This window comes from Bombus pascuorum, chromosome 3 (genome assembly GCF_905332965.1).
Source record: "Bombus pascuorum chromosome 3, iyBomPasc1.1, whole genome shotgun sequence".
NCBI lineage: Eukaryota > Metazoa > Arthropoda > Insecta > Hymenoptera > Apidae > Bombus > Bombus pascuorum.
The window spans coordinates 14,406,837-14,433,358 of record NC_083490.1 but is presented as its reverse complement, the minus strand read 5'-3'; the positions used below and the strand labels follow the sequence as shown (position 1 = coordinate 14,433,358).

Here is a 26,522-nt window from a genome sequence, read left to right as displayed (position 1 = left end):
ATTATATATTCAATTAATTAATTATTTCATGAATATATTTCGAATATTTATCATATATATCTTTATCCTTATTTTTATCAAATAAGGTACAAAATATAAATTGAAATTAGAAATAAGTGAATTGAGATATAATATGTGTATATATCTAATATATAATATTCGTTCGATATTCACAAGTGGTTGTTGTCAAACAAACTAAATTTTAGAATTTAATCTTTCAAATGAAATTCCATTCTTGAGTTTCTTTCCTTTAGATTTTTACTTGAAAATTTGATTGTACAACGAAGTAAAGATATTAGTAAGTATTCTAGAATTTCTTCAGGATTTAAAAAATGTAGAACAGTAAAAGATTAGACTTGTACAGAAACGACTCAGTTTATCTGCGAAGCGTGAAAAATAAATTTGCTCTACAGAGAGTCAAAGGAGTGTATAAACAAAAATTCTTGCCCGTATCAGCTATATACACAATAATATAAAGATATAGCGTCGGATGAAAAAGAGAACATCCTAACAGAAGAAATATACTGACAGAGAAAAGTCTTCAAACGAAGAAGTATATATTTCTGATAGAAACTAACACAGCAATGTTCATTTTATAACCAACCACCAATCACACATCGAATATAAATTGCAAATTGACAAGAAAAATGGTCAAACGTGCTAATAACGTGTTGCATCGTATGTTACACACGTTCTAATAATGATCTCGCGAACTCTTGAGCGGATATGTAGTCGCTGGCAAGTTTATAAGCTGTTCACGAAAGTGACCAAATTGCTGGCAAACAAACTTCAGAATCTGCTTGCGAGCTGATTGCGAACTTCAGTATGAACTACAGATGCTGCTAACAATTATCGATACATTATCGATAACTTCTACATACATATTATGATATCGATAATATCGTTAATTATATCGACTAAAGTAAAATGTAACATATAGATAATATATTTATTACTCCCTTATCCCTTTTTGTCTTATTCGAACTGATTGTTAGTATACCGTAACTGTTGCCTTATTCTCGCATTAAAACGAATTTGTCCTATTTTTAAGAAATAATTTGTTAATTGGAATAGCTATATTTACTAGCAATGTACATAAATATTTAAAAGACAATCATAAGTAAACTACGAATATTTATGTACATTCAGACTTTTGTGAATATACCACCAATTAAACAAATGGAATCCAGGTAAAAAATTATTTTATGTATTAAACATTATTATAAGTACTCTACTTTAAATACTTTGCATATGATATGCATCTTATGCATTTTTATATCTTCAAACTTCTCACAAATGGATAAAAATCCGTAATCTAAAAATAAGCTTGAGAAATTTTTAACTTCTTTCGTATTTCATTATGTCACTTGATCATATACATTTGGATAATCATATCATATAGATCATATCGTCTTGACAATACAAGTTTTCAAACAGGGGACACGCCTCGTTTGAAATTACTACGCGTGCACGTAGTCAGTTATCGATATCGTTAGGATATTATCAATATATCGAGTTATCTTAATACGTCGAGATAACTTTTCGATATTATCGATATTTATCGATAAGGTTATAACAGCATCTCTAGCGTGAACGCAACATTACGCACACATAACCAATCAGTCGGCCGGTCATGGGAAAATAGGACTTTTTAAAGCGTCTCGTAGCGCAGAACGATGGAGTAACGGGTTGTTAGAGGAAAATTACCGCGAAGCTGATCTTTGTGGTTACAGTTACCGGGCTCGTTTCTCGCTGCTGCTCCTTTTCTTTCCTTTCCATCTCCCTCCACCTTGGAACCTTTCTTTTGTCTGGACGCCGCCGTTACAGCGCTGCAGCTAAAGTTTTCTGCTACTTTTCCTTCCGACTGGTTCAAAGCTCGTCAAGCTTGCGCGCAAAAAGCGTAACAACGATGTTATACACGTTTTCTCTGTGGCGCGGCGTGGACGTACCACGGCATTGCCCAACGTATGAAAACGAAATACGCGGAAGCGTACTTGGCATGCGCGACCAGAAGGAATTAAGATCGCGAACGGATCATCCGGGAATGTGCGAACCACGCATCGAGCTGTTACGCGTACCTACTGCTTCGGCCATCATTGCGTTTACCGGTTCGATCAACGATTCTCTATATCACGAGACAATAACAACCGGTTGGTGTAATTACTGCTTGGTGGATTCAAGTATACACATCGCAAATATATTCGAACATCGGTCGACTAGATTCGAATTCTCTATGAAAATTTTAGGAAGTTGCTTTTACAAGTGTACTATCAAGTACACTCGAATTTAAACGCAACAGATCCAAGACTCTACGAATACTTTGCCAAATAAAAAATGCATTCCCAAATAGAATTGGACGCTGCTCGAATTTACATAATATTTCACAAATTTATCGTTCTTAAACAGAAACAATTGCAGACGTTCAAATAAATTTGTAGGTATTTCGTTTATCGTCTATAGATCTATGGAATTTTATAAATTATGCCTTTCTAACTGTTGTAATTCGATTGCTACCTGCAAGAGATTCGATTCTTTCGAATATCGAAATAGATAGTTACAACTACATTTTCGAAAGCTGCGAGTGTTCGCGAAACTAACCATTAAACGAACCATTATATCCAGCAATATTTGTACCCTATGAGGCGAAACTTGGATATTGGATTTGATTCGGATTTATAAGTTACATATTGAACTTGATCCTATCACTAGTAATTACTTCAAAGCATCCGTGGAAGCACGTCCGTCGTGGAATTTCCTCGTTATTTGTGAAACGCGACGAGTTATTTCGGTCAGATCGTTTAGATTTCGTGGATAGGTTTATACCCAACTGCTACGCTTGTACCTCTGCCAAACGGCCGAAAGTTTGGGTGAGTTTAATTTTGCCAGATGCTTATTTCGTGTCTTTGTTAGAATTCTCGAAATTCCAATTCTATATTGTTTACGAAAACTAACCGGGTAAACAATATGTTATCCAACGGTGAAAGAAAATATATCGTAAATGTAATTGCATTGCATTTGCAACTATAATTTACTTTGTAATTTATAACGTATAATATACTACAAAATAATCTCTTTATGGAGGTTTAAATCATTATAATAAAAGAAAGAATAATGGTAAAATCATTGTAAATTATTGTAAAAATTGTAAACTGGAATTAGGTAATTTGTTAAATAGAAAATTATAAAATGTTTAACAATTATATTTCATCTGGCTTTTGAATCGATTGTACGCATACATCCAATTCGATAATGATCTAAAATGAGAGATTTGCAACTTCCTATCTTCTTTTTCTAACACCTTAATGTAAGTAGCTTGTTGAACAAAAGCTAAATTAAAATAGATAATCAAATAGAAAGGTACTAGAAAGTACCATTTCACAATGATAGATCTTACAAAAGATCTTCTCATGGAACATATGTTCCATTCATAAAACGAAAGGATGCCAGTAAGCCGTATAATATTTTCCTTTCATAGATCGACATCTGTCGACGATAAAAACTCGGCCCCGTCAGATCTGATCAAACTGATAACCAATCCCTTGATTCTAAAGAAAATCTATCTTATTTTTAAACCTCCGGGGTAACGGGATAATGGGAAGAGAAAAATAGAAAAAGCACAGAAGTTCGTAAATTAGTTCCGGTCCGTTCGATCGGATCTAAGCTCGATACTTAGAACAAATTCTCGCGAAATAACAAAACGACCAATGAAATAATCGAGTGACCGCAGTGAATTTCCGTGAGCGCGGGAAAAACTCACCTGTGATATAAGTTTCGGCAGTGTGTGTGTATGCGCGTGCGCATGATTATTGTGTCCTGTCGAAGACCGTTCGCTGTTGGGCCGTTGTTGCTGCTGTTGGCCGGCATCCGATCTAAGATCGTGCCTCCATCTCAATACACCCATCATAACCGCCTACTGTATCCTCTATTACGTTTCAAGACTCTACCAAACGCGTATCGTATCAACGTCCGCACTAGGGGAACCAGTTCGATCTCGACGCTCCGACCTAACCTAACGCGAGTGTCCTGTTGCACCCTTTACGAGGCTATGCTGATCCTCGAAACGCCAGACACCTTGACGTCGACGTACTGTAGCAGAAATACGACTCTGTAGAGGTTGACGTACGCTGCTCCAAAATTCGAATGGAACATACGTGATACGTTTCGCACACTCGTTTTTTTTTCTTTAATTGAGAAACGCGCGGGAAAGATTTTCCGAAATATGCGTAGGTAAATTCTTCTGTCACGTATTCACCGATAAAAATCAGGATTTCAACAACACCAGACTACACTCTATCTTTTAGTAACTTCCGATTAAGGCGTAGGTAACTCAGCACTGCGTACCTGCTGACATTATTTTCGCAGAGAACTAAGACCAGAGAACTAAGAACCCACTCGATTCTTCACTACGAATTTGATCGTGTGATTGTTCGTTTGGTCACTGAAGTTCACTGTCATTTTCATACTTCGATCTCGTAATCGTGCGATGGATCAAACGCGCAGGATATCACTTAACGGTGCGTGTCACTTTTTCCTGGCTATTCTAGCTTTGTTCGTCGCCCACGTTTCGATCAACTAAGCGAGGTCAGAGTAGAAAGTGTTTACACCGTGGGCGCGTTCGGCAGACAGGATCGTGTACACACATACATACATACGTACGTACGTACGAACGAAGAAACACGTAAACGTGCCAGAGCGAACGCGTACTAACTCAGTTCGGTAGCGTAGAAGTGCAGGAGCGCGACTGGCACTGGCATCGAGACCGTACGGTTCGAGGCTTGCCTCGTCTGCCGTCTCTACTTCCCCACCGCCACCTCCTCTCGCGCCTCTACGCCCCGCGGTGCTCGTAGCTTGAACGTCCTGCTGTTCTTAAAACTCCCACCATCCTACTATCGTACCGTGAACAAACGTTGCCATGGTCGCCATCAAACGCGTAAACTCGGTTTCACGCAAACTTCCATCATTTTCTCTCTTCGAGATTAACGATCGATCGATTCGATCGAAGCGTTTTCAAATTGTCTTTCTTAGTTAAGCCATGTCATTTTTACAACAGCTGCGAAAACGATATACGTTATTTAATAAATATTTCTTTCGGTCTAATGTTTTAACGTAACCATCGAACGATTTTCTTTTGAAGTATTCATCTTAGTTTGTAGACTATTATCAAATTTCAGATTTTACAAATTTATTTAATTGCTTTTTGTTTATTAGAACGTAGATCAACATAAAATATAAAATGACTACAGAAAGTATTGGTACATGTGTGAATATAAGGGTACGCCCTTATATTCCAATGAAGTATTTCTTCTATCAGGATCTGCGATATGTAAATGATACGTAACTTAATATACTTGGACTTCATTAGTTATAATATAATGTTTGTGACCATTTTATGTATGTACCTATATACACTTTGATAAATGTTTAGCTGATTCTTGTTTTAAGTTCTTCGTATTTAATCTCTACAGCTAAGTAAAAGCTTCAAATTTCTCTGCAACGATAATCATATATTTTTTCGAAACGTTCAAATTGAGAGTAAACTTTCAATTAATGTACATTGTAGCCTTCGGCATTAACCCTTCGTTAAAATAATGTTTTCATGGTGAGAGATAGTTTTGAAGTGTAGTTGCTGATTCTTGCAACTTAATCATTAACAACCAAGTATATAATTACGTCAGATGTTTGTGCATGTAATACCAAAAATTATAGGAAATAATTCTATGATAATAAGGCTGAAAAATTTTAAACCTTTTAATGATTACTATTAATCACCTACGACGCCATATAATTTGAAATTTATATATCCAAGTACTTACATATTTAAATTTTTAAAATCTTATTTTATTTATCTATTACTATAATATACTAGTGTATTTTATTATATATATTAATTAGATATTTCCAACACATATTTTTGAATATGCAGCTATACATATAATCGAAAATTTCGTTAGTAAGCGATACACGAACATATTAGAAATAAGTAATTAAGGATTGGTTAATTCAACAGGCTGTGAAATATTTCAAAATATTTTTATTATCCTACATTCAAATACTGTAAGAATTACGTAAATCCAGACATCGTACGCATGAGCGATATGCATAAATTTCTCGATATTCCTGATAATTTTATTGCATTCATTAACTGTTTGCTTTTTATCGACAATGTTCAGCGTTTTAATTTTTTCCGATGGAAACACTGAATATTAGAATAAAATAAAAAAAATAAAACATCGAGCAAAAACAAAATATCCGGACGATATCTGACGCATTTCGAAACATTAATTATTAATTTTGTAATTGTGCGCTAATACTCTTGCAGAATCGCTGAAATTTACTTGGATTGGATAAAAAGAACATTGTTGTTTTTATTTAGCTATTATACGATCCTACAGTATATTTAAAACGTATAAAGAAAAGTGATAAATTATCAGTAACTATACCGATAATCAATCCATGATATGTTTTTTTAAGTATTTGCACACTGTTCATGTAATTAAATATAACTTTTTAATTGTTGAATAATATCAAGCATCGTGAATCAGATATAATAACTTATGATAATCGTATTTTAGAATTCAATTTTCAAGCAACAAATATTGGCCAATTCACTACCATAATTAAATTACATATTACAATACTTTAGTTCTCAATAATTATATTTCGTTCGTTTAATTCTGAGAAAGAACGCTTAGTGTTTAATTTCAATAGAAAATTTTAATTCTTAAATCACGTTACTAATCACTGACGTTCCTAATTTTGGAGAAAAGAAATTATTTCACAAATACATATTTCCTATATAAATATTTCATAAGAAACAAATACAAGAGCTTAAAACTGTTTACAGAAGACAAAAGCTGTTTAAGCGGTTTCGCGAAAACATTTTTTCACAATGATTATGTTGATGTTGTTAATATGTAATTTATTGTCTTACTGCGATTCTGTGATATATCGTCATCCATGACTGTATGAATATTATAAATTATGGCACATTTTAAATTATGATGAACTTACACTGTTCCTCCCCTGTATTATAAATTACAGAATGTCATCGGAATTAATGATACTAGATTTGTTTCTCTGTGTAACAAGCTTACTGAACTTTATTTGCTCGACCTATTTTGTAGCGGGGGATCATGTTAAAAAGTATCATTAATATCAAAAAGATTATTTTCGAATGAAATGACGATATAGTGCCGTGAGCATAGAATGTTATTGATCTAAATTAAAACTGTACCTCATCTTCCTTTTTAAGTGATTTTATATTGAAAAATATGTTTTGGTTTGTCAATAAGACACCCACGCTTTTCATAAAACGAAACATTAATTCTCAAATAGCATCGTTAGATGACCATAATAATTTGTGATAGTTTATTAAAATTTGGAGTACTTCATTTCATTTCACACGTCACATTCTTCGTGATACAGATCAATAACAAAATTAAACTAAATTAAAGATTCTAAAATTAAGTAGATAATTTAAAATATTATGGTCCTCGGTAGCTCAGAGGTACCACTTAAGAGTTAATACGTTTAATATTGAAACGATTAAAATTGATACGACGATGGAAACTATAAATCAATTCCTTCGAACGTTTGCTCCGACAACCCTAACAAAGAACGACTTAATACTAAAAACATGACGTTCCTTAATTCGTAGAATGGGGAGCAAGGTGTCCGCAATCTGATTTAAATAATCGGAACGATGCTCGACGAGAAGAAGTTCTCAAGCGGCGACGATGATCAACTCTAAAGGAGCAAACCGCAATTCAATCCTGTCCGAGTCAATTCGTTCGAAATGTATTCGGTCCAATTGTAGCAATTTGCAAGCATGGACGGAGAATGAGTCTTACATGGCGAAAGGAACGCGATCACATGGTAAAGCCGCACGCTTCCGTTAAATCGAAGAAATCAAGAGACAAATTCTTTGGTATTCGAGGAGAAGTTAACGACAGGTGGAGGGAAGTTGGGGGGGAAGGTGAAACCAAAAGGAAGCAGACTGCCATGGCAGCGAGAGACTGGCAGCAGAGCGGATGTCATTTCGTGGTCGACTTATTTCGTTACCGGTAGGTAGATAGTACCAAGGCTTCCCATTCCTTTGTGTCCACCTCTTTCATTATTTTACCCAACTTCCTGCGTCCGAAAGCGACAGAAGACACAACAACGCGCTCCTCGGTTACGAGCATGGATCGTCTCGCGATGCGGTCCCCCTCTTCGCCACTTCCTCTTTCGATCCATGGCCCGTCGTCTCTCCTTTCCTTCACGGTCGGCCCATCCTTTCCCCCTTTCACCGTTTCTTCCCGCGTATCTTCTTCCACGTCGCGCGACTCTTTGAAAATGCTAACCTTGTTCCATTCTTAACGACTGCTCTTCAAGTCAAAGACATTGGGAAATAAGCGTCGACCGAACTTCGACTCGAACTCAGACCCGCTGTCTCGATGCGTGGGTAGACGTTATTTTCTATATTCTTCTCGAACGTCGAAGTTTCTCTCTGAGAGAATAGCTGGTCATAGGTGAAGCTTACTTTACGCGTGAAAATTTGTGCTATGATTTACAGCGATAGGCTGAGCTGCAGAAGTCTCGGAGAGGAAAGACTGCGACTGTGCTCTACTCAATGAAAATTTTATCGGACAAAGCGAATAAATAGCGATATCGGCCTCCTTTTACCCTTTTCTTTCTGTTTTTACAGAACTAGATTCGAATTTAAGATAACAGACAGCTGCGCTCTGGTTCAATTACTATTGTTGAGAAGCAACGTGTCGAATCACACGTATCTGTCGATATACGGATATTTTATTTCGGCTATGTTTGACTAACCGGATGTCTGTACTTTCTCTTTTTCAATCACAGGTTTCTTTAATAACTTTCATGAAGAGAGAAAAAACTCGTTTCGAAAGAACGATGTTCTTCCGTTCAGAATATCAGAATTTTTACGCTCAGAAAGAATTATCGATGGTAACTGGAACGTTGAAGTTTTATTAGATACGGAAAATTGTAATTTAATTCGACGGAGATAAAAGATGTAGTTAATGATGCACGATGCCACGTGGGCACGAAATGTATTACGCAAATAAATGCCACTTTGCAATGTTTCTTTGTGTCAGATTAAGAGGGTATTCTATTGTTGACACAGAGACAATTAAAATTAGGTAACAGAAACGAGAATTGTTGATTATCATGACAATACTTATTCACACGTCTCACTTTTAACACCGATGAAAACTGAACGACCTCGATTAAAAGGTTTCCTCATATTTCTCTTTCCTCTCTTTACGCAAATATTACAAGTTTCCTTCGACTTTCCACCGTTTAAATACTGATTTTAAGAAAGGCAACCTTACATCAACATAAATACTCTCAGAGACTCTAGTAGAATTTTACGATTCTATAGATTTATCTTGTTTCGTCAAATTCGTTTATATGAATATTTATAACATCGAGTATATTATAGCATATTAAAATTAAAATGATTTTTCTATTACGAAGGACAATTCTTTACTGTGATGTCCTCTATTTAGTAGAAATTTTCTTTACACGGTATTCGTAACACGGTCCAGTAATATTTATTTAACAATAAGCCTCTACTTTCAGCAATAATCATCGTATAACGACGAGTTATACATACGTATTATATATACCTAATTATCTTGTTAATTAAAAAAATTACTTTGAACTATCTTTTCATATACAAGAAAGAGAAATAGCTTAACCTTTATTTATGGTGCTAAATTAATTAATTCACGAGTCATGTGTTTTATGCATCACTTACAAATAAGAGTTTAATATGTATTAGTACGACACGCAACACGTAATATATCGTGTTACAAACAAACGAAACTATAAAATGCAGAAAAGCTGATGATTATACTAGACGCAGGAACGTTTTCATAAAGTGCTCAAAGCGTAACGATGTCAAGTTCGGGCTCTGTTTGCGCTAGTTTCGGGGTCATTCCCACGTGAAACCAACGGATACAATAACCTGTTGTATACCGTGAACGTCGCCAAACTTGGATCTCTGATCTTCACGGGTTGCGAGCAGACAGAAATCAGAAAATCTTCCCGGCCATTCGGTTAAAGCCACACCATGACGACCGGTCGTGGTGGTTCAACCGACACTTCCGGTGTGCGTACCTGCACGGCCGGAAGCGCGCTCCTCCCCCTTACATCCTGAGAGGATCATATATGCACCTTGCTTTACCAATAATAACAACCCGCATTTCGAACATTTCGGCCGATGCCTATACCATTTCCAGTAAAACATAAAACCGATTTACAGCCTGTACCTTTTATATACCTGTACCTTTGTCGAACGAACATAGAATTTTAAAAAGGTTTCAACGTCCCAAGCGATTCAAAGAAAGAACGATGAAAATGTGTCGAATTAGTGCCCTTTTGAGCGAGTAAAATTTTCATAATCGCAATATAATATAATGTATAGGTATCCTAATATAATATAATGTATAGGTATCCTAATATAATATAATGTAATAGATACCCTAAAGTACCGCAAAAGTACAATTACTTATGGCAAATGTAATGGGAGAAAAAATGTAGAATTTGGCAAATTGGAACTTTCTGATTTCAAATAATCGTAACTTCGGAATGAATGCGTGAAATGTAAACATTCGAATATTTCGTAATGGCTATTTCGTAAAGGAAAATCGATATTTATATAGTATGTGAAAACATATCGTTCAACTCGTTAATAACAATAAAACGCGACAAGTTAAGGTAAGGTATTACGATACGAATTTATTCTGTGAAATATGTTCGTTATTATACTATAACTCACTTCCAAAAGAAGATGAAATGCATTGAATACGAAGAATTATTGTTATATTTCATACTTTCCTTTCTTGAGCAGTTTTTTCACAAAAGCGTCACTAATCACATATTATGCAATATTTTTAACATTAATAGAATTTTAGATGCATAAATTAGGTACAAATTTGATACTTTTTGATCATCCTTTTGTCTCACTTTTAACTCCTTAAGAAACTACGAGGCTTATGTAAATCCATTTGTAAAATTTATCAAGTTTTGTTTTCAATAGCCTTAAAATCTCTGAATTGAAATTCACAGAATAGAGTCAGTTTAGAACTTAAAATAAATTCAAATAATAAAATACATTTTTCTTTGATAAAATTTCATCTAGAAAAAAATAGTACTCGTACTTTGAAAATGAATTCACTATTCGTATACTTGTTTGATGCTTGCAATTAATCTAATTTATTATTATCTATATTTCACTGCAGAAAATGTAGATGGTTTGTTTGATGATGTAAATAATTTGTTCATTATTAATAGTCATCCGTATTGCCATCATTGCTTTGAATTTATATCAAACAACATGTATGACAAAAAAGAATAACAGGCAATGGAGACAGCAATCTTCCTTGCGTTGAAAAGTCAAATTTATTTAAATATGTTTAATAAACAAAATTCATTTCTCTATATGTCTTTAAATTATCTTAACTTATAAATAATAAGCAAATCATTTCGAATGTCCATAGTGAAAAACACTGCTTTGTTTTATTAAAATCTGATAATTTTTATATACTACTTTTTATTTATGAGTAAAATTTCGTATACTTTCTAATTATCGCGGAAAATAAAACAGATTTCAAACAAGTAAACCTGAATTGATCACAACGAACAAAAAAGGTTTCATACTAACCAACTGAAAGTGTATCAACTGTCGGTAAGTTACCTTTACTTGTCGCACGTACTTACCGTACGTCGCCTTTTCCGTAATAAAAGAAAACTGCTATACCGATACACGGTAAGTAATTGGTCAATCGAATAAATTTTCTCAATACTCGGAAGCAGAAAAGCTTAAAAACTCTTGCGAATCCAAGTTTCTCACGACATCATTGTCACACGTGTTATACACATGACTACGGGCTATTGCATTTGGAAGCCATATGAAGTGGAGATACAAAAAAGCAAATGGGATGTACTTGTCATTTTTATTTTAACCTGTGTAAATGAGAAAAAATTTATATTCTTGACATAAGGTAAGCACACTTAAACCTTTATAATGTACATATAGTTATACAGTTTCATATTTATATGTCTATATTATAGAAATTTTTATTTTACTATCATACTATTACATTGCCGTCAAATTATTCTGTGTATGTGTATGTTTGTAATTTTTCGACACTTCACTTACAAGATTCATTAGTATCAATCGCTCAACTATTCCTGTCAGTTTCCAACACGTTGCAAAGGGAAAACGGTAGACTTCTTTATTTTTCACAAACCTGTGTCAACAATCTCTAGCCAAAAAAGATACCCAGTTCTTCTTGCCTCATCATTATATATATTACACTACTATGCTAAAAATTTATCAACTTTTATCTTCGTAAACTCACGTTAATCTCCCATCAAAGTTTTAATTTTGTTGTCGAACAAAGAAACAGTCCTGTCGTTAGGTTTCATTAGATAATCGCGGTTCAAAATGCCCCAATGAACGAGTTCCATGATCATTTTCGTTCGCGCGGACTCTCCACTTGGAACGGTTTAACACGTGACTAGCAAGATCCTCCCCTAGAAATCGACAGACCGAAAATTTTATAGACACTAGAAGGACGAGAAAGACCGGCAGACAATCCTGATTGAAATTCAAGCAGCGCGTGACCAAACGATTCGTCCTAAAGCTTTTTGCTACTCGCACCGTGGATGATGACGTTCATTTATCTTCGAGTCATTCGTGGCAGACAGATTGAGATTCCGGCTGCACGTGGATACTGACCAGACAAGTAAGCAAGCGCACCGTTCCAAACCGATTCTGCATACGAACAGATTTTTCAACCACAATAGCGTCTTAACTACTTGGGCCCCTTGCCAAAGCCTTTGGTCGTGTGTTTCTTCTCTTTCTACCGGAGAAGATATACATTTGATTCTTTCGGCTAAACAACGGCAGAATGAATCTCTGATTAAACAAGGTAAACTAAATGGATTGAAATCGAGGTACATGATTGGTCTTTCGATGAAAATCATAAAAGTGTGCTTACCATTATTAGACATTATTTACTTTTATTAATTCCTTTCGATTATTGCTCGATGCGTACGATTAAACGATTACCGTTCAATAACATTTTCTATTTAATTCAATTGAAATTTTTAATTTGACGAAGTTTTATAAAATTGAATGCTACGAGTATTATTTTAACACTAATTTATAAATGTGTAAAGTATAATAATATAATAAACGAATTTAATTAAATATAGAAAGTTAAGTAATTCTAGATCTAACTCGTAAATAAAATAGTTAATTATATAAATTCTTATCACTTCATAGAGATCATAAATATACATTTAGAAATTAAATGTTATTCATTATTTTATTGCTATGTGTTTCAAATGAATTTAATTCATGTGTAAGATTTAACGAAATTTATATTTTTTATAAATTTAAGATTTTTATACTGAAAATTTATCAAATATATAAACTGGAAACTCCACTAATTATATTGGTTGTTATTGTTAGTTGTTATTCTCGTTATTATCATCGTCTTGTTTTCAATTTTTTGACTCCAATATTTGGAATATTTTCTCTCGTATTTTTATTATTTAGAAAACTATTAACCTCTAGAGGAGATCAGAATACAGAAGTTTCATTATTTAAACAATACTTTTCTACTATCACATGAACATAAAATTGAAATGAGCGTTAGTACAGTTCTATCAAGAGTCCAATGAGAAATCGCCAGACAGTTGCTGTTTTCAGAAATAATGTTTATTAAAATAGACCTTAATATTATGTAATTAATTTTCTTTATAGCGCACGTTGTTAACATTAGAATTACCAATAGTTAACACGAAGCTATTTCTACCAAAACCAGTGAAAATTACTGGTCTTCAAAAAATACCTAATAATAGAATATTTTTATATTTATTGATTTATTACCTTCTTACAGAAGGAATTTCATGCTATGTAGTACATTTTTGGTATTATTAATCCATCTGGGACCATGACCCCTAAACAAGGATTGACAGATTTATAAAATTATAGAACCAGTTATTTTGACTGGTGTGGTATTTCTAGTATTAACGCGCGTCACTTTCAATTTGTTTTGTAAAACAAAAAGTTTTATTACGTATATTTATTTCCATGCTAGATGTACTAAATGTCCAATAAATTGTGCAGTAGTATCAGAAAGGAAATGTATGATACTAACTGTCAGGACGAAAGGAAAAAAAACTTTCAAAGTTAGAAAACGATAAAAGGATCGTGAAAGTGGCAAAAATATACAACGTTGAAGGCATTTTCAAGGTATTTGACAAATTATTTCTGGTATTAGAAAAGAACACGATTAACACGTAAATAAAATGCTGTTCAAATTGGCATCATAAAATTTGTGTAATTTGTTTAATAACGAAAGATATGGGACTTGTAATGAATTAAACACATATATTACGTTACCTTACTTTTTGCTAGTACGTGTTTGCTACTATGCCATTATTTTTTTTGCAGATAAATATTTGTCTATCAGGAAATCCCCTTATGCGAACGACGATGCTGCTATGCTAATCCGTAGACTGGGATTTCCACTACAGTGCTTATACTAACTACGCCTACTATTATATTTGGATCATGAGTGGAAACGTTAGATATTCATATCATGGATAACTTAATCCAATTGTGGTTATACGATGTATCAATTAATTAGAATTTATGCATTGATATTGACAGTAATATGTATCGAAGTAAAATAATTTGTGCCTGATTAAGCTATTCGTCTCTTACAAGCATTAGAAAACTAGTAGCTATATTTCTAATGAAAGTATCCCATTACGGTACGTAAATATATTTATTTTTAAAGTCGAACAGTAACTTGAAATAGTTTTCATACGATGTAATTTAGTTACAGACTGTGGATATAAAGAGTTGTAATAATTTTATTCTCTGTTGTCATTGCAGAATACTATAATATAACGAAATAAATTTTGAAATTAAAAAGTTAATCCTTAATAATATAGGATAATGTAATTTGTAAGTTGTAAATCACAGACATAAAGCGCAGATTTTTTCAAGCTTCATTAAATTTATAACAGTTTTCATTTCACTTGATTATTTAACTCTCTACTAATTATTAGTTACTGTTATAATAATGTACAATTAAAATGATAATTACATGTCTGGCGGATATTTTATTAATACCTATCTTGTTGTTGAAAGTGGATATAAATAACCTTGCTCCACTTGAAATCCAAGCAGATCATAAAGTTTAATCATTTGATATAACGAGCAGTTCGATTATATATTTTGTCTTTATAATTCTCATTGTGGGAATTTTTAATTACTATGAAAATCATATATGTGAAAGGCAAAGCAACTTGCTATACGAAAAGTAGATTATAAAATCCTCGAATTTCAACTAGCTATATATCGGCAGCAATAAAAGTACCTAAGACTCTTAACGAACTGTAAGAAAGTCGAAGTTGAACAAAATAAAATATTTCAGTATATATGGTTGGACGATTGCAGATGATAATGGTTATTAGCGAAAGATATTAGCCTTCGTAAACTTCTTAATGGAGCATTTTAATCCAGCCAATCTTTCTAGAATCAAAGCTTCTGGAAAGCATGGATTCGACTCAGCAGAATGGAACGTGAATAAGCATCTTAATGTGTCTCTTACCTGAGAGAAGTACGGTGGCAAAACGCATCGTTGATCATCAAGACGCGAACACTGCACTCTTTCCAGCAGTTCGAATAAATCTTGCGTAGTACCCTACAGAAACAGAAAACCGTAGCGTTGACACAGCTAGTTCGAACGAGGTTCCATCGCAAAATTAATCGCGACATTTTGGAATTTTTATAGAAATTGTTAAATCTACAGTAAGTAGAAAAAGTATTCATAGAGTAGTTAATTTCAACGAAACGAATTTTGTAAAACTATGCATATTTAGGATATTTTAATCAACAAGAAATGTGTACATATTGTTAAGAATCTGGAAAATGGACTTAATTAAAAAGAAATATTATTTCTCGTTTATTTCGAGCACTGCCTTACCTTTATCTTTTCCTGGTTGGCACCTTGAATATCTTGTCTTTCATCTTCGACAGCGGTACGCCGGGATTCAGCCTCACAATACACCGATTGTTCAAGCTGTTGTCTCCTAGAAAAAAAGATTAGACGTTTAGATATATAGATTTCGTATATTAAATTGTAATATTATACTATTATTTATTATTGCATATTATTATATATTAATGATATACAATATTAAATACTACAAATGTAATTCGCTATTGATATTCTTATTATTTTAAATTATTTTAAATTTCCACTGTGTGTTATACTGCATTAAGATTCAAATTAAGCTTTCTGTAAAAAATATCTCTTTGGATGAAAGAGCTTAAAAACTTCAAAGAGAGAATCTTTCTTCTCGAAGATTATTAATCTACAGTCGTAAGTAACAATTAACGTACAGAGTACCAGAAAATATGAATTTAACGAAATAACAGATGACGAATCTTTATTAAATCTTGTTAGGATTTTATATAAATTATCAACATCGTATTTTGCTTCTATATGTATCCTTTCATGTTATACTCCGATTTACAAACTGCTCTAATCGAGTTCCGTTCTATTTTTGATACCATCCATCACTCCTTATCGTATCGAACGGTTAAGACACTAGGCTATTTAGAAGTGAAACATCAAGAAGCAGATGGGCCAGAACATGGAGTTGTTAATGGCTACTCTCGACGTTCCCGAAAAAGTCGTGAAGATCACCTAATTCGAGCCTCTCCTACGAAGATTCTCCGAAACAACCGCGCATCTGGCAACAGCTGCTGATTTTTAAATCATCGTTTTATGTCTCACTATCGAATCTTTCTGCTCGTTTGATTTGTTCTCACATTTTTCCAATTGCAATTATCAGTAAAAAATAACGTTAATCAATTCGAATCGGCGAAAAAAAGCATTAATTTTTCAAAAAATGCAAAGAAATATTTCTGAACGTAACAACGCACCACTTTGTCGATGAAATTTGATAGCAAAAAGAATGATACTCGTAAAACGTTATATTTGATGTAGTTCGTAATTAGCGAAAACTAATTTCAAATTACGATGTTGAGCGTATATTAGAAAAAAATTGTTTGGTTAAAAATAAACCCAAACTTTCACTTTCTTTTTTTCTACACTTTGTAATTTGTTTATTTTGTATGAACATTATAAATACATGATCACCGATAACCTTTACGCACTATGCTTAATGAGTAAAGGCAGTTACTTGATTCTACTAAAATTTAATATCATAATATTGCCAAGCACGGCTGATTGGTTGGCTTTTATTAGTTACTTTTTTACGCATCCTGAGCATCTAAGTAGAAAACAGATTTTAGCTGGCTCTATTTTTAATTATTTTAAAATTTTGTTTAAAATAACAAATGCGTTATTTTAAACGTTGGATTTGTCTCATCATAATCGATCATTTCATATTTGTCATTACTTGTTTGTCAAGTATTTGTATTTAAATTAAATTATTACAATTTTAGAAAATTTATAAATATACGAAACAAACTTAATGTATATTTAATATATATTATAAATTTTATATTTATATATCCTATATACATATACGTATATTTTATATAAGATGATACATTATATACATACATACATATCTATATATATATATCATCTATATTTTTAAAATTTTTATCGACCGTTGTTCTGTATTTAATTTAATTAGTATGTATACTAAAACTAAACAATATCTTTGTCATAATTATTATTTTTAAAAATTAAGACAAAGATGAGAAAGTATAATCTTTTTCTCGTAAATAAATAATTATAATCGGTTAATTCGAATAAAAAAGGTTTACGTGTTTGTCAAACAATAATGAAAAATATGAAAATTTATTGTAAAGAAACGAAAAGTTTCTGATTGTAAACTGTTAACGAACAACTTTTAACTCTTGAGGAAATTTTCAACATTGTTTCGTGCTAAACAAATTAATTTCCAATAAATTCATTATAATCTGCAATAAATTTCAAATAATCTTACACCGCAGCGTTAACCTACTCAAGTATATAGAAGCATAATTATGTTGTAGACGAGAGAGAAAATTTACTTCCATTTACAAATAAATTCCATTGCAAAGTAGAAAAGTACATTTCTTGCTATTGAGTTCCTTGTAATATAATAATTTATTCTCTTGATGTTAGAAACGTAGTTTTAGAAATTTCTTTAGAGAACATTAATATTTTCTACGATTCGTCACTATTTTCTCTTATCTTCACTTTCCTGTGTTACTAGACACAAATGCACGCATCTGTTTACAATTGGTCGCGAACAACCAATTTAAATGTGAATTCAAGCCGATATATTATGCAAATTCAACATCGTCGCGTCGACCTCGCTTTCAACCAATTCTGCCTTCGAAAAATCCGATAGTACGGCTCAAACGTGCAAAAGCAAGAACGTTCGAATCTCTTGTTGTAAACCCTGCGAAGTATTGATTCGGAGGTTCCAATCTTTTCAACAATCTAGTTTGGCTGTGAAAAATGGAAAAGTTACAGAATCGCTTAAAGGTAACTGAGTTATTTTACGTTGAACAGAATACATATGTTTTACGTGGTTTAAGTATAATATTACCAATAAGAGAATTTGCAATAATTTAATCCTTTAACAAATATATTTATAAACATATATTTATTCCGTACCCTTAAATACAACTACATATATAGTAGAATATTTTAAAATGATAAAATTGGGTTTTGAAAATGTACAATATATAGTGACAATATTGGTATCTGTAATTGTCAAGAGCTACTTGAATATCTAAGAAAGCGTTAATTTTTAAGACGTTTAATTTTTAAGCTACATATAAATAAGATAAAAAAGATTTTTCTTAACTAACAGAAAGATTATTACGATTATTTTAGCAGTGACATTTACAACTAATGGACTACATATCAATGTATAATTGCTAACTGTTTTATTAATCCCAAATTAATGTTATAAGAACTGACTTTCTTTTATTTCTATAAATTTTTTATGAGAAAGATTTCGGAGATAACAGGCTCCTTAGCTGATTTCAAAATTTCATTCTTCTTTTACATTCTTCAAGACTTTTTTAATTCTTGGGAAATTAGTACACAGAAATGGATGATATAGTAATTGTAAAATTCGACACAGTAATGTAATTTAAATATATTATCTATTAATTCCATGACAAAGATACGTGGGATTACTTTATTATTGCACACGTTATTAATTTATTATTATATGTCGTATACTTTGGTAATATTCAGATGTTGTTACTGTAAATCGATCGAAATAATTGGATACGAGAGGTAGCATTTAAGTAGTATTCCTTAATTTAAATTAAACAATGGAATGAAATATCAAAGGCTTCGTAAATTTACTCTGAGAGAATTTAAGTGTTTGGGATGCAAAAATCTCGTATTGCACTCGGTGACCGTAATATGGAAACTACCGTTAAAATTGTGTTTAAGCGAGAAAGGAAATCAGAACTCGATGCGAGACGAATAATGTAATTTTCGCGTTGTAGTTGAAATTCTGGGGAAGAAAGGCATATTTATTTCACAAAGCTGTAATGCGCTCGACGATGCTAAACTCGATTAGGAGAAACGAAGCACTGGTGTTCGTTCCAGTCTCGGTTTCACAGTTTTAGCAGAGAATTGTTCCATTTTGATGAATAAATTAAAATACCAAACCAGACTGGCTTTATAATTCTAAACAAAACAACCTAAACATACCTTACTTCTTTCTCGATTTTTGAATTGCAACAAAGATTTTATCGTTGTGATATTATTCTACAGGAACAAATTGAAAGAGTTTCGACAATAGGAAAATAGTTCCACTTTATACATATATATATATATATATATATATATATATATATATATTCAAAACCCAATATATATATATATATATATATCGTATATTAAATATCTTATCTTGTAAATAAAATATGATCATTCGTTTAGTTATATGTATATCTCATCTTGTGAAGAAAGATAATAAAGATAAAGATCTTTCATTTGGTGTAAAAGGAGCAAGCTTGGAGCGATAATTGAGACTTGGTAGCAAAAGAGTAATTATAAAACCATTTTGAAATATAAATTACAAATTATACATTATTAAATTATAATAATTTATTAAATTATAATAAATGAATTAGAAGGTACAGATAACTTGAGACAGTGTAATTTAGGCAACATGCGATGTAATTTGTTGCGACAATTATATAATGCATTTTAAAGGTGACTTTACTCTGTAAATTTTTTATTTCATTACTAAATCTGGTTCGCGACATAGTTCGTATAGAGTTGAAGAAAACCTAAATTTTTTCCTATTTTTTTGTTTGATATTATAATACCTCTATATAAACTACAAATTTTAGTTTTATTACTGGTAAGAATTAATATTGATTTTTGAAACTTCTTTTTTAAATTTAAAAATAAACCGATTACGCATAATTACCGGTAAGAAAAATATTCTTTCCTTAGGTTGGGCCTAATTGAGACAGACTTTATTGTGTGATTAAGCTTGTCACCATACATTCTCAATGGATAACCGACTAAGCTAAACTAGTTCTCGTTTTTATTTTCTACCATAGGATGAGAAAAAATGTTGTTCTACAACGTCGTTTTCTTCGACGTAATAATAGAAGCAAACAACAACGTTTTCTCTTCGAAATTCATTATGTTCTTAAGCTTGTAGTGTAGTTGTTTGTCGTCGGTACGGTCTTCAAGCGACCAATAAAAAATGGTTCGTGAGTGGTTGATTCCACCGACAGCCCAACCACACAATAACTACAAGCAACCACCGTTTTGTGGTTGTGACGTGTTCTAAAGTGGTTCGCCTGAGTTAGACCTTAGACATATACCCACATACCACTCGACTATCAGTCGAGTGAGGTGCAATCGTGCGGTGGAAACCAGGCTGCGTTAATTCAACTTGAATCGCATTCATGCTCACGATTCGGTTTTCTGAGTAATAAAATAATGTCTACCTGAAGGAAATGTACTTTCGCTTCTAATTGTGCGGTGAGAGAATTATGCAAATCCCTTGAATAATTTCTGAGATTATCTCTAACATACATATAAACCTTTTCTCTTTATAATATTAATGGTATCATATATAATATATTAATATTTCTAAATATTATTTACACAAAATACAATTACAATCATTTCGAGCGTTATTACTAGATCAACTTAAAATTGACTTGCAAGAACAATTTAACTGCCAACAGACATTTATCATTTTCTTCCAAATTGTTTTTTCATCTTGTTCAATTTTAACTTCGCCTGCTTCACCATTGTTATAAAATGTATACATTACCCAAACGTTTGTAATAATTATCGCGCGTTATAGGATAACATCAGCAGTTGCAACGTAAGCTCAAGCATCATAATACTAACAGAACTTTCACGGTCGAAAGTGTTAACTGCAGTACTCTTAACTGTTCGAATGCTCCAAATTGCTCGAGCAGATGTGCGTTCCGATTTGAAGTGTCCGCGGCCAAAGGCCAAGATATTTCCGGCAATATGCTCTAACATACGGTGCTTTCGATGTAACTCTAACCTTGCTTTGTGACACTTTAGATGACTGTCCTCGAAATCGACCGAGTGGGAGCGGTACCCTTCCATTGATGGAAGAGGCGATCGACTGACTGATCTTGAAAATTTGTTAAAGAGAACTTTAATATTCAATGTTATTATTGTAAAACAATAAATGAAAAAATTGTACAATATCACATCCGATTGTCGTATGAAGTGAAATAAAATAACATAAATAAATAGATTAAACTCACGAAACTTACACATTTGTGTAAGTCTATCTATAGTCAAATCATTATGAAGTAAATATATTCTTTGAAACTCCTATAATGTCACATGGATTGAAAGCTACATACTGTATCTATATCTATGATTTATAAGTATTATTTTATATGTTTATTGCTGTATAATTTTGTCTTATTACTATATCATTGCTATTGAGCAATCTGTTTATAATAATTATCGTTTCCTGTTAATCATAACCAAAATAGAAAAATAGTGTTAATAGGTCATACAAGGCTCACACATCCACGTCTACTTTTTAAAATCAAGTCTTCCATTTGTAACGCGTATAATTGCCAAATAACCCTCTTTAGCATCATGTGATTTGAAAATCACCTACGTACGTTACATGCCTATGTACGTTTATAATTTGTTATTTCGCTTCGTCGCTATATTATTGCTATTAAGCATTCTGTTTATAACAATTCTTAGTTTGCGATAATCATAAACGGAAACAACAGAAATAATGCTAATAAACCTAACAAAATAGACGTAATAAATAAAGGTCACATTAAACTCACGTATTCACACCTACTTTCTAAGACCGAATGACCCATTTGCAACGTATATAATTGTAAATAGATCTCTATAATTTACAGCATGACATGATTTGAAAATTACGTACTTATGTGTATCTATTATATCTTTTAAGTATTAGTTTGTACGTTTATTACCTACTCTACACTATTTCCTTTTATTACTATATCGTTACATTGCAATTACGCAATGTATATGTAAGAGTTACCAGTTTCTATTCCTTGCCTCAGAATGAAAATGTAATCAACCGTAATAGTAGCTCCCTAGAAGCGCGGAAAAATTCGATTACAGAGTTTAAATTGCTCAAAGTAGATGTACTGATTATATACTTCGTTGTGTACCTGTTCTACTTTCCAAATTAATAAAACTTCCAATGAAAATTTCAGAGTTCATAAGCAATTATTAAGAGTATTCTCTATCTTAAGAGATTTAATGTTTTATATACTTATAACTTGAGTTCCTCTAACTCGTAATGCTTTTAAGCGAAAATTTTCAATCTTTATTCATTTTAATAGAGCTACTCTACCGTATTAAATAAAGATAGATTAACATACTTTATTAAAAATTATTTACATACGCGTATTAAAAAGTATTCTATAAATAATTCAAGTTCTCATATAACCGCGCTAATGGATATAAACATTTAAAGATCACGGGAAATACGCGGGATAAGTTCATTTTTATGGACTTTTCTGATTTTAATATCACTCCATAATTCAAAAGAGAAATGGTATATTGAATCCAAGAAAGGAGAAATTTTTAAATAGTTACAGGCTCACGAAATTTTTCAAAAGATCAGCGTATTTCTCATAATACGGCAAACAATATTTCTGAAATATAATAAAATAAACAAAAATAAGCAGTGTCTTGTTTGTTTTGTAATTGTCGCTTTATTTTAATTACGAATAATTAATTTTAAATTAATTTTAAAATTAAAAATTAAAATTAATTTTAATTAAGAATATCCAATAAGAAAGAAACGTATATCATCTTCTTTATTATCATCTAGTCTTTATTTGTTTTGGTCCTCATTAAAATGAAAAAGATAGAAAAAGGTCTGCAATTAATTGGTTCTCGAAATTAATCAAATAAAATATACGACGTATAATACGATTTCGTGTGACACCTCGATGCAAAGGAAATCGTAACTGCTATGGGCCAAATAAATGACGCGATCTTATCGTTAGCAGCGGCTGTTCGTCACCTCGTGGCGAGCAAAAGACATGGGGGAAAAATAACAACGACGAGTCGCTGGATTTCTGCAACTCATCCAGTTGATCATCCATTCGATCGCGATTGACCGAGTCGTATTCTGCGAGAATCGTGGATCGAGGATCTCTCGCAGCGCATCTTGCCGGTATTTCGTAACACCATCGCAAGAGATAAAGAAAGAGCTGTCCTTTCAATCGCAGAGAAAGGAAGACTGTGTGACGTGACAGTAATTTAAATAACCTAACTCTAAAGAAGCACCGTATCGACGTATCCCGTGATTGCTTCTTATTTTTCTGTCATTTTGATTACGATATAAAACGACCGGGTCAAATAAGACCCTGGCAATTCTACCTTATTATTTTACGTTCTATTGCCTGCATTCTGTTTGTATTTCGTTGCGATTACATTGTATTCGTCTGTAATGTGTCGTTATTAAGAAGAATTGGAACATATTTCTTCGAAATTTGATCGTCTGTTTACCAACAGATGCAGTTGAAATTTCGTATTTCTGTATCAATAGGCGCATTCTGCGAATTTTTATATAAAAATTGTTCGACTCGATTTTTCACAAATGCATAAACATCCGCAATTTAATGACGATTTAAAACTTCTAATTAAGAAATGTACCTAACGTATTAAAATAAAATTTTTACTACAGATTTTGTTGTTTTATTTTTACAAGATAATTGTTTCTTTTTTTTCTTTTTGCAACGTTAGTGTTAATTTCTAAGCAAAATCCATTATGTTCCTGCTCAATTATAATTTCCTGTCTTTCGTTTCTTTTCTTGACTCATCAAAATCACTTTTACTGTGACGACCATTTCTAGAAAAAAAATGAACCAAAATTACTACATTCGATGCTAAGCTCTTTTTAGAAGAGCTTACACAATCGTGAGCAAAAGCTCGTAAAACTGTTCATTCGTCCAATCGATGAAACATTAAGTCCTATCTAAAGTATAAATTTACATGTTATTAAATCCATTCGATTCACGCCACTCATCAGCTTTCATAATAAATCCATCACCTTGATCGACGATATTTGGATCATGGGCGAATCTGGATTATCTTCAACGCATCCCTGGGCAAGATGAAAGGACGATTCGTTCCTGTCGAAATGCTATGAAAAGCGTTCGAAAATTCCACGTGCAACCAGCATGAAATCGCGAAATCTCGTTCAATAAGGAAACGTACACAGTTGTTGCCGAGATTTTCACGCAGGATTTAGAGATTCAATAACAACGCGTGCACGTAGCCGACGATTGAACGTTGCGAAAGAAGGTCGAACGAGCGAGAAAGCGGACAGCCAGGCCGGTCTGCCTCGACAAGGCAAATCGGCGAGCTTCTAAAACGAACTGCAATCATTCTGCGACTGGCATTTATCGTCGTATCTGTCGATAATCGCGCATTCCGCCTCGTCGAGTGCCATAAAGGAGCAGTGGCATAGCTCGAGTCGCGGGGTGTCCTACCATAGCTGGCTCTCGCCACTCGAAATCGGCACAGACTAAGAAAAAACTACGGGAAAAGTAAATGTCCCGGTAGTTATTTCACCGTGATAGGAATAGCTTTCCGTTTTCTTTGTAACGTTTAAAGTGTTTCGGATAGCTCGAGCTTTTCTCCTTCTCGCTCATCTTACTCCTTTGAAACAAGTTTTCATGTATAAATTGCTTTGAAACGAAACGGTATTGTCACCGATTATTCCAGTCCTTTTAGTGTGCACTGAGCACAGACTGAGACTAAGCTTATATTATTATGTCATTTCACAAATTCTGTCGCCTTTCCATTATCAATTTTTAATGAGATATTGATCGAAGCCTGTTGAAACCATGTTGTTTTTCAATTGTATGCTCTTTCTTAACTAGTATTTATTTTTTAGCAGATGTAAATAGGTAAAATTGGTAGAGGAAAGAATCACAACCGAAAGTCGAAATCAAAATTATTTACAATAACACTGTATCCTTTATCAATTTTGTAAAAGGATATAGCAGCGGTGGAAATCGAAAATATTGATTCAATTTATCCGCAAACGTATAAGAATACACTGAAGATGGTTTCCGAAGTTTCAGAAAGGAAAATTTTTAGTACAAAATTTTGAGCAAATTCTGAATTACGAAGATTTTATAAGTTAGAGATCAAAAGTTAGATTTTAAATGGAAGAGGATAAGAGAAAATGCATCGGTAACTGAACTCGATTCTTTCTTGCAATCTCATGTTAAACTTTGATTAAAACTTGTTAAGTGATCTAAAGTAAAGAACAAGTAACACGAATATCACAAATCCGAGTAAATTTCAGTATCTGAATTTCTTTCGATAAATTTGAAATATTACTTGATGTAGTAATGTTTCAATAATTATATGTACATACTTGCAGTGAATTGTTAGATTTAGAGCTGGTTTAGAAATTCAGAGTGATCTGTGGGTTTCAATGCTGTCAATTGGTCAAAGTTTGAACCTAGTTACGAGTAAATTCCACCATTAGTAATGAGAAAACATAGTAATCACCAAATATTGTAAATAAATTTGAATGGGATTAAAAATTTTGATTCTTATATATAGATATCTACCTTTAAAAAAAGTGGACACTTTTAAATAGATTCGAGATAACTTTTTTAACGATTTGTAGGTACTTCGAGAAATATAAAAAATAAACAGATAAGTACTTTTACTAAGCTTTTCATAAGCACTTTATCCATTTTATTTTATACAAATATGTGAATATTACAGACTATGGTGCTCTTGTGACAGTTTATTGATAACAATATTGAATTCGAACAAAATCAAAGTGTAAGTGCATAACACTTACGATATGTAGTTGCTTGTCTTCCAAAGCACTAGTTTCATGAGATTAGATTTTTTCAAATATCATAGTAAAATACTCTTTCCATTGTCCAAAATAGATCCATATAATTCGAGTATTTCCTAATAATAATAAGTACAGAAAAT

At 32.6% G+C, this 26,522-nt stretch overlaps 2 protein-coding genes across 9 annotated transcripts in view; one reads left to right on the top strand and one right to left on the bottom strand.

The window, feature by feature from the left end:
- LOC132904908 (rap1 GTPase-activating protein 1) overlaps positions 1–26,522 on the bottom strand; it is a 256,345-nt gene that overhangs the window by 82,148 nt on the left and 147,675 nt on the right. For 6 of the 8 annotated variants that reach the window (XM_060955732.1, XM_060955734.1, XM_060955736.1 and 3 more), the window contains 2 exons: positions 16,023–16,128; positions 15,648–15,740 (listed from right to left, as the gene is read on the bottom strand). In XM_060955732.1, coding sequence (XP_060811715.1) covers positions 15,648–15,740; positions 16,023–16,128 — 199 coding nt within the window. Of the gene's footprint in view, positions 1–1,737; positions 1,795–3,757; positions 4,766–15,647; positions 15,741–16,022; positions 16,129–26,522 lie in introns of those variants that run through there. The other 2 variants (XM_060955739.1, XM_060955740.1) reach the window with 2 other exon arrangements.
- The window catches only part of LOC132904923 (uncharacterized), a 292,582-nt gene that overhangs the window by 207,308 nt on the left and 58,752 nt on the right, over positions 1–26,522 (top strand). The gene's annotated exons all lie outside the window — the stretch shown is intronic.